General features: G+C 45.4%; 1 protein-coding gene across 1 annotated transcript in view; it reads right to left on the reverse strand.

The window, feature by feature from the left end:
- Positions 1-574: 574 nt before the first annotated feature.
- Positions 575-15,485, reverse strand: part of ATP11B (ATPase, class VI, type 11B) — a 47,406-nt gene continuing 32,495 nt past the window's right edge. Inside the window, exons 28-29 of the mRNA XM_010149028.1 lie at positions 4,252-4,385; positions 575-877 (exon numbers count right to left, since the gene is read on the reverse strand). Coding sequence (XP_010147330.1) covers positions 796-877; positions 4,252-4,385 — 216 coding nt within the window. The 3' untranslated portion in view covers positions 575-795. The remainder of the gene's footprint in view (positions 878-4,251; positions 4,386-15,485) is intronic.

Genomic DNA, 15,485 nt, shown 5'->3' on the forward strand with positions numbered 1-15,485 from the left:
CTTTAAAAGGATTAATAATTAAAACCCAATTATGCTAGTGAGACTTCTGCAGAACCCACCACTACTTACACATTTTTCCACGCCGGGAACAAGAACTGCCAACAAAGCATACAAGCCATAAGAAGAGATGTCTGGCTTCTGAATTATGCTTTAAAAATGAACTGTTACATCCCTTATTATTCCAGATTATTGATTTACCAGAGTTAACAGTATTTTTCAGAGTAATGTCTTGCATAATGCCATACACCAGCATGAACGTTGGAATTGTATTTAACTCCCCAAACTTACTAAACTGACTGCTTATGGGATGCAGTAATCGCCCATGGAAATAACAGGATTGATTTGCAGACTGCTAATGAAGCAGCTGAAAATTAAGGTTTGAAGCAAAGGGTCACCATGGAAAACCCTTTTGCTCAAGCTTCACTGTGCAAATGCAGTTCTATTGGATCACTGGAATTTGGGAGGAGGAAGATTTTGTCACTGGGCTACAGTGACGTCTCAAGTATCAAAGGCAGGATTCCACTCTGCGCAGGGGGTAATAAAGATGAAACGGTCAGTGGTAAGAGCGTTCCTTAAAATAACAAAATTGACTCGTCAGTGGGCGGATACAGTAAAGTACTGGAAGCGATTACGGTCCCCGTGAGTCACGCTGGGCCACAAGACAAGCCACGGTTTGCATTCGGAAGTCACGCTAGTCTTTCCTAGGGCAGGGACGTAGCACTGAACTCGCTTCAGAACCCACTACAGGGGTGTGAGCACCACATGGCTTCCACACGGCCTTTACAAGGGTCCCTGTTAACAAGTGGGCGAGTCCATTGTGGAGAGAGTCAGGATGCTTCTGTCGGTGGCATGGAAGGGATCCGATGAACTCCATGATCTAAAGCAACAATAAAAGACAAGTTTGGCTGACTGGGAACTTACAGTCTAGAGGTGAGGAGAAGCGTCTGTGACAGCAAGAGAGAAGTGTTAGGAGATTAGCCAAATTAACTCTGTAAGAGAGAGACTCATCTATTAATTTCATGTAGGCACCTGCAGTTCATTCTAACCTTTGCAACTAGACTGCAATTAATCATGCCAACTGTATAATTATCAGTTCTACAGTCACCTTTCTGGCAAAGCTCACTCGCAGCTACGGATATGTTCATCGCCACGGACTAAAACGGCCGGAGGTCTACACACCAGATTTCATGCTGTGCCTCAGGGAAGATGTGAGCATTGCCCCGTAAGCTGGGGCATGGTGAATGCTGCGATTCCATGGAGCCCCAGGTGACTGCGGTACCCACGCCTGACCGTGGGAAGCCGGTACCTACTGGTGTTGTGATGGAAACACCCATCTGCAGCGGTGGGTAGGCAAAACTTCCCCAGAGTCACGAAGCTATTTCATTCCTCACTGTTAAGTTAGAAGTTAAGGCATCAGGAAAACCACCTAACACGTGACAGCTTTTGGCTCGGACAGCATCTCACGGTGTCCTTCCCTTAAGGACAATTTACTGCTTGGGAAGAAATACTGTTCAAGAGTTTTACAGGACTGTATGTGAAAAGCTGAAAAATAGAAGTTTGGAAGGCAGGAAATCAAAATATAACTAATTTATCCTCCAAATTTGCCTCTGACAGAAATCTGCTGTTTCTTTAGAACTTTTGCATGCGGTGCTCGGACCACTGGGGGGAGATCCAGACAATTCCGTAATGAATGCTACTGCACACGAATGGATGTGATCCCCCATTATTAATGCTGTAGTGGCTGACAAGCTGACAGACAGTTTATGGAACAGACAGACAAAAATGCATTTTATCCTCCCACAACACACATTTTACATTCTAACTGCTGAATGAAGCTTTAGAAAATAGTTTTTCAAGCAGTAAGCAAAGAGACTACGTTCCTGTGGCCGCTACTCCAAGCATCTGTACAACTTTGATTCATCGGAGTTTCTATCAAAATTTGATACCGTGTTTGATGTCATGTTGAGTTGCCATATTTGACAGAATATCAGGAGCACAGGGTACACAAGCTAGCCACAGCGACTGCTCATCATCCTACAGCACTCACAGACTGCGTCTCTATTGGCATCACTTCATTTGCAGCTGCCTCCTCGCTGAGTAAAAAGCCATTTGATAGGCCATCCTGCTCAGGACTGCGGAATCTTCTGGAGATACCAGCTTTAGGTGGGAATCGGAGCGGCTCAACTCGTGAGCGAAGGTGAAACAATTAATAAGCATTTTTAGATTGCCAATAGATTTCTTTACTGTGTAGGGGGGAAAACAGCACCTTGACTGTTAGACCAGGTTTTAAGTATCGATGCTGAGTGGAAGGAACTGAAATCACTGAAGCAAGCAAATAATACTGAAATTAAAAAAAAAAAGCCTTTTCTAGTTGTGCATAAGTTTCAGTGTAACTAGAAGGTGGTTCAGGGTAATTTCACCCAGAGGCAGAAGCAAAAGCTGCAGAACTTCCAAGCCCTTAGTGTAGCACCAAGATAGTTTTGCATATTCCTTAAACACAATACGAACTTGTGTGTCTAACGACTCTGAGATGACTCGGTAGGTGGAACTTCATCTGAAAATACCCGAGGTAAGCGGACAGGAAGCCTGAGAACAAGCAGTCTTCAGAAAGTGTCTAATATTCTGTCAAATAGGAGTTACCTTCCATAAATATTTGTAAGTTCTTCAAGAAAGAAAAGTTGAGTGGAAGCGAAAGGAAACTGTAAGAATGTAAATGCAGTGCAGAAATAACCCACAGGATACCTACCTTGTAAGGCTACACGCTACTAAGGCAAACATTAACCAAAAATCTGCCCTAATTAGATAACAATCAACAAGGGGAAAGAAGTAGCGTGAGATGTTCCTCCTTTGGAAAGCAGTTTTACAGAGAAGCGGAAAAAAACCCCCAAAAAACAGAGCAACTGCTACCAAAGTGTTGCTTTTTAGACCAATTAAATGCTCACCTTGCAGATTAAAAAGTCTATTAAACTGTTTATTTTATACATCATGCCCGCTTTCTGTACAGCAAGAGTCTGAAGTAAAAATGGAACCGTAACAGCTCATTTTCACATGGAATGAAACAGTTTGCATAATCACACCCTAGAGATTTGTAGAAACATTGAAGAAACGTCGTTAAGCAAGCCGGAAGAGAAAACCTGACCGGAAGCACAGAGACTGTTCAACATGGGTTCAAACCGGAGACGGACTGGCACACCCATCGCTCCAGGCAGAACCGGAACGGACAGCGCTTGTCAGCGGAAGCGACCCACGCAGGTTTGGGAGGGAATGAATGCTATCACAGCCTTTAGCCGAGAGAGAGAGTCATTCAACTACTAAGTGAGCTTCCTTGGAAGCCTGTGAGGCGCAGCGTTTTCAGACGTGCCTTTAGCCAGCGCAAGGCCGTGATACCATCCAGGGCCTGAGAGACTGCGATGTACAAAAGACTGGCGTTAGTGCTACCCCCAGACACGTCCGTGTCGGTTAGCGTCCCTCTTATTTGGAAGTGGGGAGATGGCACACGAGCAGATTTACTAAGAGCTTCTCTCACAGTTCCACTGACTGCAAGAATATTGCTCCTCTGACTTTAATTACTGACATGCTTTTATCCCACTGAGGTCTGGTGCACACGTGGCTTGTGAAGGAAAAAGATTTATTTAGCACATACTTCGGAATGGCACACGTGATTTGAACAATATACCTTCCAGAACTGAAAAAAATAAAATCCTCAGAGCCTGAAGGCTCTGTTCTGTCGATTCCTCTGGTTTTAGAAATAGATTATAAAAGTTATACTAGAAAAATATTTCATCTTCATATCAATCAATGGCTGAAAGATTTAAAGACTCTCCTTCCAACAATGAAGTTCTATTTAAGGGGTGGGGGAGTGTGAGCCTTTTGTATATCTTCAGAAGTAATGCAAAAAAAAACCCATAAAAAGAACAAAACCAGCAGCAAGGTTTGATTGAAGAGCGTACAAATCAAAAAAGATTACGATAGGTACAACACAAGAACTTGTAGGAAGCCAAACTAAACATCTTAACAGAAATCTCTTGAAAACCTGGGTTTTTCCCCCGCCCCATCCCAAAAGAAAGCACTCCAAAAGAAACCAGAAACTAATATTTTAGGATGAAAAACAGTACAATAGAGAGTTGCATTTCCTACTTAAATAAGCAAAACCTGCAGCTGGTTCGCTAGACATCTATTGCTGCAGGCTCATCGGGTTCCAGTTTATAGGAGAATCGTCTGCAGCAAAGGCTAGTGAGAGAAATGCCACACCTGTTGACCCGGGCCGGACTACATCTTCCCATCAGTCGTTCCAGCATTCCTCTAACAGATGCGCGTGCTGTTTCCCCATCTGAGAAGCAGCACATGGAGTCCAAGCAGTTGATACCTGAACCTGCCTCAGTAAGCTGGAAGGAAATAAAAAGAGAGTCAGTACTCAAAGGGTCTAGCAGTGGAGACGTTATCAGAAAACACTGAGCAAAAGCAGGATTTCTTAGTGTGTTGAATACTTTTCAATTTTATAGAACTACCATGATTAGTAACATGACCGTTTCCCTTCCTAGCCTCTACGTAACACTAAAATTTGCTCTTCCCAAGGTTTGCACGCAGCCTTGGTGAGCGCATGGAAAGCACTTAGCACCATCTCTGCTTGGGGCTGGAAACAGAGTGGGGAGCAGCTCCCTGCTTTATGGCTGTAACGCTGCTCTGGCGCAGAGCATCACGCGGTTTAAGCCGTGATGCCTCGCCGAACCCCGGTGGAGGTGCCGGTTTATACACGCTGCAGGTCTGCCCTGTGCCAAGGGAAATCTGCCAAGGGAAGGACGTTCCCCATGTCGTGAACGCCTTTTCTCTAAATTCCAACAAGGCTGATGTCAGAAAGGCTCAGTCGCGTTCGTGCCAGCACAACGAATAACTCAACAGCAGTATAATCAACTTTCTACTGATCAGTCTTACAAGATGAGAAAAAAACCCAAACAAAATGTCACGAGTAACTCAGAGATGCGTGGGGTTAAGTGCCACCTACCAGCGTGCTCCTCTGTTATTTCTGCGCGCTAGTCAACCGCAGCCCAACTAAAACCTGACTGAAATCTAGTACTGCTGGGAAGAGACTATCCCAAACTGACTTCCGTATCTTTTCCAAAAGGCAATAAAGATGTGGAGTGTGGGGACACTGCTGAATTCAACAGGATGCTCTCATGGCGAGTTTCAGATCAAATCAATGCCGAACACACAGGCCAAATTTACACATCCCTTACCCTCACCTCGCTCTCAGACACCAGGGATTGAGGGAATCTGGGAAGAGGCACCTTAGCCTGTGACAGGGCACAGCTCGCTTAGGAGCTTCTTCCCACCGTGAGACCAAACGTTGCTGACTTGTCTAGGGGTTACCAACCCCGATGTCTTTCATGCCACCCATGCTTGCTCAGCACTGCAAGGGAAGCAAAGCACCTCAGTTTCCTACGGGAATGGTTTACCAAGAGTGGACACATTCCTTCCTAATCCTCCAAAACAGGCACTGGAAAGATTACAGCTTCATACCAACAACTCCTGTACGACAAAGGAGAGGCAGCTGACAGTAACAGGAGGCATTTGGAAATCCAAGAGAAAAAGCCCAGCTGGTAGGACAAGGGGGAGCACACAGGCAGAACTGGTGCTTCCATGCAGCCTTCCCTATGCCTGCCCCTTCCTCAGCTCTGTTCCGCAGTTCCCACGGGTCCCTCCAGATCTTCCCATCACACCGCTGAAGGTGCCGCTTACAGGACCGTCAGCAAACGGTCGAGGTGCTTACAGAAAGCTTTACGAACCGAACCCCTCGATGCAGCTGGAGACCGTGAATGGGACTAACTCACGCTCCTTCAGGGGGTCTTCTGGGCAGAAAACAAACATTTACTGTGACAAGGAACTTGTGTAAATACCCAAGAGACAGGAGCAGCAGCACTGCAACTGGCAGGTCTGAAGGGGGATTTGGTTAAAACCAAACACACCTCAGAGCTTGGGTCCCTCAGCGCCCTTACTTGATGACCACCGCGCCTGGTCCCAGCGCAGGGTCACAGAAGACACAGTAACTGGTCCCAGCACAGTCTGCACTAGCAGAAACGACCTTCACAGCCACCTCACGCTGTGCCCGCAGCGCGTCAGAACAGAGACGGCACGGAGCAGAGGAGCTCCTGTTAGGAGGTCAGAAAGCAAGCTCCTTGCCTACGCGGTGACCCTTGCGGCTGCACTCGCAGCAATACAACACAAACTCTCCCATTCCTGCACTTAGGATTTCAAAAGGGAGATATAGTCCAAGCGTTATCTGGAAGCAGACCCTGGAACACCTTTAAAGCCACTGCAAAAGGTCCCATTACAGGGGTTCTCTGTAGGACCAGGTATTTTTTTCCCCTCAGAATTCGCTGACTGGCGAGCTAGCAGGCCTAGATTCACCATTCACAGACTGGCAGAAATAGGGGCCAAGAGTAACCCAAACTAGCTTCCACCGAGTGAACCCTCAACCCAGATTTTGGAGGACTGGTGTCTCCTCTGCATGATGATCTCCTTGGTTCTTCTCAAGTTACGTACAAAAAGCCAGGATCATGCTTGAAACCAATTTATGGAAATTAGGACCTTACCTAAGCTTGGAAACCACATTTATGTTTTCTCAAACTCACAGTTAAGTGTGAGGCGATACTGGGAGAGCGCTAAGGACAACAAAAATAAATTCTGTTTGGTGTGTAGATGTGTTGTGTACCCTGCCTGGTGAACATGGATTTTTGTACTTATAACCACTACTGGGAATCCTAGTGTCCCTTTTCTCATTTTCCTCTCTGTCATGGACAATTACGATCACCCTTTTACATCGGAGTAGAACCTGGCAGTAGAGCGTGATGGGCTCCGAAGACCTGAAACAACCCCCTCAGGAGAGACCACGCTTTGAAAAATTACTAAATATAGAGAAATATCTGATATTATTCATATTTGGGCTGTGAATAAAGTGTTTTCATAAGGTAAGATGCAGATCACAATAAACATAAAACTTTGTATGATAATGGCCCATTTCATGTAATAAATCAAAAAGCAACTGAAGTGCAGAATTAAAGAATGAATCAGCTTGGTAAGAAAATAAAAAAAGAAACCAACATACTATGATTCTGGTAGATATCAAAAACATGGGTATTTGGGAGATGGCTCCATGACCGTCTACGTATGAAGTATTTCAGCACACGCGCGTTCGGGTAGAGCGGGAGTACTACCTAGTGAACGTAAGAACTGTCGGGTAGGCTAGACGGATCTAGCAGTTGCCTATTGTCCTCCCCTCTGTGCCTGCTTTCAGCAAAGTCACATGCTGAGCTGACTGAACCCTTATCTTCTTCCATCTGGAAGGACAGAAAAGCAACAAGTCGTACAAAGCACCAGGCTGGCATTGCTCCGCAACAGTTACCGGTTCTATGCGAGCTTCCACCTTACAGGTCCGTTCTTGGGGGAACGAGGCAGAATTACAAGGTAAAGAGGCAGTTTTTTTCAGGTTGATCTGTGGACCGAACGCAGTTCATCAGTGCACAGGTATGTGAAGCGTTGGGTCTCCTTCTGCACCACAGGCTACAAAAGGGGAAAGCCAACGCATCTGAAACTTATTTCTCATTTTCAGATTTTGGACTTTCCCCCCTTCTAACGGGGGGAAACATTTCAGTTTGTTTGTCTCATTACAGGCTACTCTGTACACCCCAAGACAGACATTTCAACCAAACATTTAACGACACCAAGACAGCAGCCGGGACTCGGGGAGCAGGAAGTGTGGTGGAGGCTGTAGACAAGGGAGAAGCCCTGCAGCGCAGCGTACCGTCCCGAGCCCTGCTCCTCGCTGCCGCACGCCGTGCCACCCACGTGCTTCACACAATACACGAGCAGCTTATCGCCGCTCCCCAGTTAAGGTAAAACCTGCCCCTGGCTGGAAAGCTCACTTTCTTTAACCCTTAACATACTGTCTATCGAATTAGATTGAAATTTTTACAAGCAAATACAAGAATGTTGACATCTCACAACTTCACTGGCATTTGTTTTCAGCGTTTTTCTCCTCTTCGTCTCCTTGAATAAAGGAAACCAACAAATGCCAAATTGTTTTGTTATTTCAAAGTATGAGACAAAAGTAACTTCAGGTCAGTAAATACGTGTACTTTGTGACTGCAGATAAACACCACACAGTCCACTCTTCTCCCCCCCTCCTCCCACGAGGGATTCTGTGGGTCAGCTGACACATCAGCCCACGCTGCGCTAACCCGATATGCAAAAACCTGTAAAGGAAGCGGCTGCCCTTGTTCAAAGTTTGGCCTGTTGAGAAGTTCTGGTGAACCTCACCAGTGCGAACGCACGTTTGCGCTTAAGCAGTTGCCTTGGAAATGACAGGTTCCTTACAGAAAACACAGGCTGCAAAGGAACAGAAACCTGTCTGTCCCAGTCTGCACAGCCGGGCTGGATCAGATATGGAAGCAGTAGGAGGGGAATCCTATGAAACAGTGAGCAGAGGAAAAGTACAGCGACGTAATGAAGGCTGTAAAGCCAGGGCCGGGAGCGGAGACAGCTTGAGAAAGCCGATCTGTGCGGAGACGGAGGGAAAACAAGGCAACAACACGGGCCTGTAGACAGGGAAAGAACAGGGTCTGGGCTGTGCTAAGGCAAATGCTACGGTCAGAGTGCCAGCTCTGATGTTGTGCACCCACAGCCTTCCCTGCAATGAAACACCTTTACATGTCCCTGTATACACCTGTAACACACTGTCCAGAGGTAAAGACCCTACGAACTTAGTCCATCCCATCAGGAAGCAGAATTAAAACATCTCTCCGAGCAACACTTCTCACACGTGGCTTAAGAATTCTGACAGTTCCAGTGAAGCACAGACACACACACACGTATGTACAGAAAACACTGTTTCCAAAGAAAAAGCTGGGATGAAATACAGCGGGGCCCAGCCAGTACTCTAAGCTGTGTACTTCACAAGGTACAAGGAGAGGAGAGAGAGCTATGGCGTAAGGAAGCACTCGGTCTCCAGCTCAGCATGAAGCCCGCACCTCACCTGCGCTGCCCCGTTGCCTCTTCATCCCCGGTTAGAAAAGCCACGGTGAAGTGCAGAGGGAAGAGTCTAACCGGTACGCACGAGGCTGCACTTCTGATGTACAGGCATCACACGGAGGCTCAAAAGACCCACTCAACGCTCTCAGCTCTGCATCACAAATGCACTTAACATAAACGAACTCAAACACTGAAGCCTACGGACATGAACGCCGACCTAACATCATGCTGTCCTTTAAGCCGCATTTGTAAAGGTGCTGTCCTTTTGCGCATCAACAGAACGGTGAGCACAGCTGCACAAGGCACAGCTCAGTTCAACCTGGTGCTATGCTCCTTTTGAGGGTTTTAACTGAACAAACAACCAAAACCTTCCAAAGCCCGTGCGTTCTGCAGTCACAAAGGATTGCTGTTGCACACATTGCTAGGTGGGCACGTGAGGCGAGGTGTGACAGAGCTGGCTGCTTACACCTACATTCCCCAACAGGCCTTTTGTTCCATGTGCCTGCAGTGTTCCTTCCTCTACTGCTTTTCGCAAACAGCTGCCCTGGCCACCACAGGAGCTGAACCCACCGTCTGCACTCCAAATTACTCTTTATTTAGTATAGTGAGGTGATTAGTTTCCATCTATTAACTTACCTTCCTTACACTATTTTAGGTAAGGATCCACTGGACAGCTTCCAAATGTCATCTGAAGGCTAGGAACAAAGCACTAGAGAAACCTGGATCCCTTTCTTCTTGTGCTTTACAACTTCAACACCGCACTACAGGTACCTTACTATCAGACACCCAAGCGTAAAACTGCTGACATACAAGAGATTAGGATTTGCATAATCATCTGTTACTGATGGACAAAAGTTTTCCATTTTCTCAACCCCTTCCCTATGTGTAATATTAAGAAAATAATTCCCTCAAATTAGCATGCAATATCCTATTTTTAGTATTTTAATAACTATAGTGCTGCAAGGGTGGATTCAGATTAGACATCAGGAAGAAGTTCTTCCCGGAGAGGGTGGGGAGGCACTGGCACAGGTTGCCCAGAGAAGCTGTGGATGCCCCATCCCTGGAAGTGTCCAAGGCCAGGCTGGATGAGGCTTTGAGCAACCTGGTCTAGTGGAAGGTGTCCCTGCCCATGGCAGGGGGGTTGGAACTGGATGGTCTTTAAGGTCCCTTCCAACCCAAACCATTCTGTGAGTCTGTGAAAAAGGGAACTTAATTACATAACACTGATAAACCAAGAATGCATTAAGAAGAGCGTGGCCAGCAGGTCGAGGGGAGTTATCCTCCCCCTCTACTCTGTGCTGGTGAGGCCTCATCTGGAGTGCTGTGTCCAGTTCTGGGCTCCTCAGCTCAAGAAGGACAAGGAACTACTGGAGAGGGCCCAGCGCAGGGACACTGAGATGATGAAGGGCCTGGAGCACCTTCCACATGAGGAAAGGCTGAGAGAGCTGGGTCTGTTCAGCTTGGAGAAGAGGAGGCTGAGGGGGAATCTTATCAATGCTTATCAATATCTAAAGGGTGGGTGTCAGGAGGACGGGGCCAGGCTCTTCTCAGTGGTGTCCAGTGACAGGACGAGGGGCAATGGCCATGAACTGGGCAACAGAAGGTTCAACCTGAACATGCGGAATCCCTTCTTCCCTGTGAGGGTGACAGAGCACTGAACAGGCTGCCCAGAGAGGTGGGGGAGTCTCCTTCCCTGGAGACTTTCCAAAGCCGCCTGGACTTGTTCCTGTGTGATCTACTCTAGGGGATCCTGCTCTGGCAGGGGGGGTGGACCAGATGATCTCTAGGGCCCTTCCAACCCCTGCCCCTCTGTGTGTGAAAACTGAAGAGGCATACTGCCGTTTCCCTGTTTTAAAGCTAGTAAGTGCTGAATTTAAAACAACAAAACAAACCCCGTCCCCACTACCACCCTGAGGAGTTTGGCAGCCTAAGCAGATACGTTTCAGCGTGACAACAGCTAAACACAACTGCCATTTCAAGTTTTGCCTTGCAAAGGTACCGCATGCTCTGAGAGGAAATACAAACTCCCCCCAACCCCCTTTAAAAGGCCCTGTATCGTCTGTTTCAGTAAACCACTAAAAATCCTCTGCTAAACGTTTACAGTGTCAGCTTCCCATCCACTACTTTCCCTCAGATAAGCAAACAGCACTCAAGTTCCTAAAGCATAGGTTGGTTGGGTCTCCCGGCACCTATCTGCGTGTTTCTAAACAACGTGTCACCTTAAGCAAACATCTAAACAGGAATCAGTTCTTTGCATTAATTCTTGCTACAGAAGCAGATAAAGGTGGGATAAACCAAACATCACTGACACATACGAATGTTTTAGTCTGACAGGTGAGAATCAGCGTCAGACAGCGTTTCACCTACTGAGCTCCGTGCGTTTGAAGAGCTTCAGGGTCAGAGCGGAACCCTTTGATCTTCTTGTGAATCATTTTCTAGGCCTGTGTAGCCAAACGCCTTTAGGAATATGTATCCTTACACATTGAAAACAAACAACACTCACTTCATAGATGCACAAAACAAACACAAAAAGCCTCGGCCACACAAGTGTATGTACGCGCTCCAACTTAACACGTTTTCTGCCCTTTCAACACAGGTGAAAGCAAATTAAAATGGGCAAACGACTTGCAAGAAATTGCTGCCTGAAACATTCAGACCTTCCCGTCACACAGCCTTATGAAGCTGCCATTATCCAACATGCAAAAAGCACTGTTAATTTTGATCACAGAGAAATTAAAAGCATTATAACCATGCTAAGAAACCATTTACAAATGGATGCGAGAAGAGCTAGGTCTGTATTCTGAAAGTTGAGCATCATGCCAGGGATGTTTTTTCCTAAAAAAAGCACGCCCAACACATGCTGCTGAGGAGAAGCATTTGGCTCAAAAAACACAGAGCAAAGCCAAGAAATAACCAAACTGAATGTATCTGCACTGGAGGTATTGCCCTCTCAACCCACTAGTATTCATGCCTCTTCCCATCTCCCTCAGCACTGGTTAGTTCACCTTCAGCATGCATAAGGGTTGATGAGGAACTGTCCCTCCTACTCTACCTAATTTTGCTCAGCTGATTCCTTGCCCTGGACAATGGCTGCAGTGCGATGAACTCGTCACTTAAAGCAACTCTGTTGGAGTACATCTACAATTGGACAGAGAAGGGATGGAACATACATGTCAGTAAGTAGCAGCAGTAATTTTCTAAGAGAAAGACACAGGACAAGACATTGTTATTTAAGTGGAATACACATCATATAAACACCACCAGTCTGGTACCTTCAGGACAGCTCCTGGGATCATCACAGCCAGCTGCTGTACGGTAGGCCCATCTTAAGTGCACCTCAGCTTTCATACTGAGAAAAAAGGCCTGTACACTTTTATGTCTATACTTTACCAGACACCATTATTCAGTACTCCCTTCTGCCCTCAACAGTGCGGTGATTTATATTTACCCAAATTTTGGTAAATTTTGATTCAGATTTACCTCACTGTCCACCTTTCTCCTATGATTCTGTAACAGACCTATAGTCAGAAATTACCCAAAAGCTACTTTGGGGCAACAGACCAAAGTCAAACATAGTAAGATGGATTTTCTTTAAGGACAGCAAACACCCACTTGGAACACCAAAAAATAAATGAATTACAAGCATGCACCCTAAGTGCATTAAGGAAGGTAGAGTTAACCAAAGTCATCCCTCTTTAACACTCAACTCATGCTTGCCTGTCAGATTTTTAATATACTGACTGCCCAAAATGGAACTGATTTTGTTTAAGTTGCTGTGAGACTGAACGATACTTACATTTAAAATTTTATCTTCAGCAGAATTTCAAGTGTTTCTCTCTCCTACCAGTTAAATTTCTTTGCTTTCTTAAGCATGAATTAGCTACATGTACCGTCTAACTGATGAGAGTCAGACTGAGTGTTGATGCTGTGACCTTATGCTAAAGAAAAGGCATCAAGTCCCTTACATGCTCAGCAGAGTAAGGCAGATGCCTACGGACAGAGTGAATTCAGAGCACCGGAGTCAGGTAACTCGCACATCTAGTTTGCTCTCAGTTTCTGAAAGATTAAAACAACAGGGCAAGTGTTTTCAGTTGAGAAACCTGTGTGTTGCTTGCTGCTCCTGGGAATATTTTAGAATTTAAACGATGGGGGATAGGACCAAATGACTTAAATAGCTGTGATTAAAATATAGAGACTAGTTCAAGTAACAATTTACCCTGCCCTGATAATAACCTAGTAACTGTAAACGAAATGTCTTCTTTCCCTCAACATGCAAATATGCTTAGTGCTACAATTAAAAACACTCAGTTATACAGAGAGTGCACCCACGCTGTGAAAAATGCATTTAAAAGGGCAATACACAAAGCTCCATGAATGTACTCTTTGGATGACATCCACAGAAAACTCCTTCACTTTTAGGACAAAGATCCTCCCCACTCACTCGACCCGGAAGTCTGAGCCCTCTCCTCCGCTTTGAAACGGAATGAAAAGTATTTACTAGGAATGTTAAACACATCCAATGAGGTATAATCACGAGAGCAGCTTTCTGTCACCTTGACAACAACTGTGCTAGGTTGCTCATCTGTTCATTTCTGTCTACTTCCTCTGTGCAAGAATCGCCAGGACATTCAGTGGGGCCGACTGTCCCATCAAAAGAGTAGGAAAATCTCAACAGATTAAGCCTCAGCAAATCAACGAGGTGCTTGCTTTCTGCAAAAACAACTGATTTCACTGTCAGAGACACAGAGAAACCACTGAATGGACGCTGAAGTACTTCTGGTCAAATCAGGTTTTAGATACCTCAGCTCTGCAGTACGAGGAATTAGTGTTTTCAGAAAAAGACAGTATTTTGGTAAACACAGACCCCAGTGCTGAAACAGTCAAAAGGCAAAGTTGATTGGCAATAAGGAAAAAAAACACCCCACGACTAATAGGAGATGCAGAAAGTGAAGTCCCCACAGCTACGGATCAAGCCATAGCCACAGGAAAGGTGTTGGACATTCATCAAGGATCTTAAAAATAAGAAGTCTGACTGCGTCCTTGATGACACAGCTGCAGTGGAAGGAAACTGAACCCGGAAATTCTTTAGAATTGGTTCAGAAAGCAGGAGAATGCAGTAAGCAGCATACGGATGGGGCTAAGAAAGATGCTGCCTTTTTGGTTTGAACTCAAGCACCACACCAATACGCCGCCACTAGAAACAGCTGACGTACAAGGCGGAGGGAAAGGGAAGCGTGCGACAGATACCGCCACGAGTTTTGAAGGAAAAAAGAAGGGATAAGTAAGTAACTATCATTACCTACAGAATTTTTCCTAAAACATTATTCTTTAATACCAAAAGTGCAATAACACACAATCAAGTATCCAGATGAACCATTTTCTGAAAGCTAGTGGTTATTTACCTCGGCTTTTAGCTACTGAGTTCCAAGACCGTAAAAAACAACTAATATTCCAGTTCTGAGAAGGGACTAATGGGACATTTTGGCTAGGAATAGGTTTGTCAGCATGATGCTGATCCTAGGCAAACAAAACAAAACAAAAATCCACGTGAGCCATTCCCTTAACTATGCACACAAATTAGAAGGGTGATAAAATTTAGGTAAATCAACAAGCACTTCCATCAGAGTAAGTACCAGGTTAGCTGCTAAAGGCAACAGTACCGATGTAAGGCAGTTCGGAGTTCTGTGTGGCACGTGGCTCCGTGTATTTGGATTAAGCACTTCGGACACCACAAAATCAACAGGCACACAGAGGGACTGAAAACTGCTAGCAGGTTTTGGAACATAACCATGTATGGGACATCTCTGTCACCTGGATTCTTCATTCACCTTCACCCATTTCTGGCCCTACACTATTTGACCTCTCATCAACGAAGAATCCAACATCATCACTTGCAGATGAGAAAGATGCAGAAGATAACAGGATACTGATACATATTATTTTGTAAAGTGAATACAGCTGGGGGATTCATTTCCTTACTTGGCATATTGTGGCCACTGGCGATACCCAAAAGTCAAGATAAGGTTGAGGAATGGTGAAGATTACAGGAGAAACAAGAATGATTAAGACTGGAAAACAACCTTTTTGACAAAAGATGCAACTCCAATCTACTTATCAGTGAGAAAAGTCAACTTTATCACTAACCTAACCGTGAATAAACAAAAAAACATTTATGGAAGGCTTTCCAGCTTAGCAGAAAAGGTATAAAAAGAGAAAATGCTGAAAACAAACCAGAGGAAGTAACTATTGGAACAGTGGGTCAGGACGACGTCTCCACAACTGGCACTAAAAAGAAGACAACACTCAAACACGGATGAAAGGTTTACCTAAAAGATAGCCTCATCTCATCACAATGATTTCAAGGAATTTTTGCAGCCTCGGTCAGGCAAAGGGGAGATTCTACTATCACAGCGTATCTTTAGATCTCTTCTATGAGTTTAGGGAAACGCCGTGTAGGTAAT

Source organism: Eurypyga helias, unplaced genomic scaffold (genome assembly GCF_000690775.1).
Source record: "Eurypyga helias isolate BGI_N326 unplaced genomic scaffold, ASM69077v1 scaffold26023, whole genome shotgun sequence".
NCBI classification, from domain to species: Eukaryota; Metazoa; Chordata; class Aves; order Eurypygiformes; family Eurypygidae; genus Eurypyga; species Eurypyga helias.